The sequence below is a fragment of the Crocodylus porosus genome, unplaced genomic scaffold, assembly GCF_001723895.1.
Source record: "Crocodylus porosus isolate Cpor-Errol unplaced genomic scaffold, CroPor_comp1, whole genome shotgun sequence".
NCBI lineage: Eukaryota > Metazoa > Chordata > Crocodylia > Crocodylidae > Crocodylus > Crocodylus porosus.
Genome location: NW_017728923.1, coordinates 16363464 through 16366110, shown reverse-complemented (window position 1 = coordinate 16366110; position 2647 = coordinate 16363464). Strand labels below are relative to the sequence as shown.

General features: G+C 35.7%; 1 protein-coding gene across 3 annotated transcripts in view; it reads left to right on the top strand.

The window, feature by feature from the left end:
* Positions 1-2067, top strand: part of ZC3H7A (zinc finger CCCH-type containing 7A) — a 48203-nt gene extending 46136 nt beyond the window's left edge. For all 3 annotated transcript variants that reach the window (XM_019540127.1, XM_019540125.1, XM_019540126.1), the window contains exon 23: positions 1124-2067. In XM_019540127.1, the coding sequence (XP_019395672.1) occupies positions 1124-1313 (190 nt within the window). In that variant the 3' untranslated portion in view covers positions 1314-2067. The remainder of the gene's footprint in view (positions 1-1123) is intronic.
* Positions 2068-2647: the final 580 nt, after the last annotated feature.

Below are 2647 nucleotides of genomic sequence, written 5' to 3'. Positions count from 1 at the left end.
TACGTCCACTGCTACCCCTGCATCTAAGGATTTGGTGACCTGGTCATAGAAGGCCACCAGGTTGGTCTGACAGGACCTGCCTGTAATGAACCCATGTTGGTTGCCCCTAAGCATAATCTCCCCTGCTGGCCCCTCGTGGACATGCGCCAGGGTAATTCTCTCAAAAAGCTTACCCAGGATCGAGGTAAGACTAACTGGCCTTGCTGAACTGTTTTGCCTTTATGTCCACTGGCTCTCCCAGTTGTGGACAGTACAGTATCTTCTCTAAGCGCCGTGCGCAGCCTTTTCATTTGAGCTATTGGATTTGGCTGATGTTGGAAGTTCAGAGGGCATCTTTCTATTTGGCCAAATCCTTCAACTCTTCTCAATACTTAATTAAATAAAGACCTGTGAGGTCTCAGCACGGAAGAGGCTGTACTACATAAAATCAACTTTTCATTCTTGTGCAAGGAATATGTCTGGTTTTTTTACTAGTCCTCAGCAATAACTTAAAAATGCTAGTATGCTTTACAGATCTCAGAATTACATTGGAGACATCACTACTGGTTTAAAGTACTCTGAAATGATGATTTTACCTCTCTTAACAAAATACTAGTATAAATTAAACTCTTAAATATACTGTGGCTGGAATATTAAAAGCAAAATTCTATTTATTTACGAAAGGAGAAAGGAAACATAGAAGTAGTAATGGGTTTTTAGATTTTTTTTTTTTTTTTTAAAGGACTGGTTTGTTTGATTTAAATTTATAGTTTAAATTGATCTGCAGGGATGGAAGGACACTTGTTGAAATTTGGGATGGAATAATTTGTTTGCTTTATTGATTAAATCTAATGTTAGGGACTGGGCAAAGCAGAGAGATGGGGACTGAAGAGGCAAGAGCCAAGCTACTGTCCATGCAACATATTCTTTACCTGGTTCTCAGAGATCACTAAAGGCTAAACTGGACTAGTATAGGTTCATTTTAAAGAGAATTTATAGATATTTTATTTATCAAGGAAGAAAGGAGGAACTACGAAGGTGTGGTTCTATAGGAACCATGATTAGTACAAAATATTTAAGATATTTAAAATTGGATACAATAGTTGTCATAATATTGTACCCATGATTTAAATTTTTTTAACAGATATACGGCTGGTGCTTGCACTGAAGGAAACAACTGTAAATTTGCGCATGGAAATGCTGAACTCCGTGAATGGGAAGAACGAAGGGATGTTTTAAGAATGAAGCTCAGGAAAGCAAGGAAAGACCACTTGATTGCTCCAAATGATAATGACTTTGGAAAATATAGTTTTTTGTTTAAAGATTTAAACTAACTCTAAAATGACACATTCATGTTACCGGTTGAAAGCATAAACCAGAAAATTTGACAGTAATCAAAAGCATGTGACAGAAAAGTTGCAGGCTTCCTGCTTTATTGGCATATATTGTTCCTCCTGAACAGCAAAATATAGTAGATTTAGGAGGATTCAGCAGACCTGCCTATGCTCTCATGAAACGGAATGGTGAAGTAATAATAATAATAATAATAATAGAAATCCTTAAAGTATTACTTGCTTATTCACCTTCTGTTGGACAGAGTGTTAGGAAATAGGAGGAGGGGGGAGAAGTCATAATGTCTAGAAAGCCCTCCCTAGTTGTCGGTCCTTCAGCTGAAAACTTTAAGGTATGATTACAAAACACATTAAGTGTTTTGGGCTAAGAAGAAAATGATGGATGAAAATTCTTCAGATGTTTTAATGGAGAGGATTTGTTTAAAACAAAAGTTTGCTACTTATCTATATGTAGGTTGCTAAAGAGGATTTTCTTATTAAAAAAGATTTTAAGCAAATAACCATTTAACTACAATATATGTTGAATGGGGTATTTTTTCTCTATTTGTATGTTTCAATATCACTTACTGAAAAGGATCTTGGGAAAATATGTATTAATTTTTGAAAATCAAGTAGTTAAAATTCTGTTTCTTGGACTTTGCTGTTTAAATGATGATTTTGAAAGATTACACTTGTATGTCAGTATTGTGTATTGTACGGACCAATGTTGCCTGTAATAAAGAGAACTTTACATAAATTTGTTTTCTGCATGTAGCTGCTCAGGATTGATATTTCAGTGACATTTTGTATAAAACTATGAATTGCCCTTACAAAACCCTTTTGGGCAACTGTATCTAAACAATCACATATGGGTTGGTTTAGAATGATCCTTCCTTGAGCATGAGGCTGGAGTACATGAGCTTTTGAGATTCCTTCCAGACATTTTTTTTTATTGTGTTTGGTTTTGATCTTCAACCATGTCAGTGATTTTTTTTTTTTTAAATATTTATTTATTTATTTATTTTTAGAGCAATAGGCTCTTTGGACTGCTGCTGGCTTAACCCAAAATAATCCTTTCCTCCCCACATGCCTTAAATTGGAGAGGGAATTGGGTTCTGACAGTAAGCTAAGCATATTGGGAATACATGTTCTCTACTCATAGCCAGTGAGGTTGCTTAAATTACACACTTGATGACATTAATTAGGCCAGAAACATTATTAAAACTATACTGCCTTTTTAATCCGATGGGGGAGAGGGAAGGAATCCCAGTTTCAGATGTATTTTTTAGGCACAACCTATGATTGATCATGCCAGGAAGGTGGGGATGTCAGGTTTG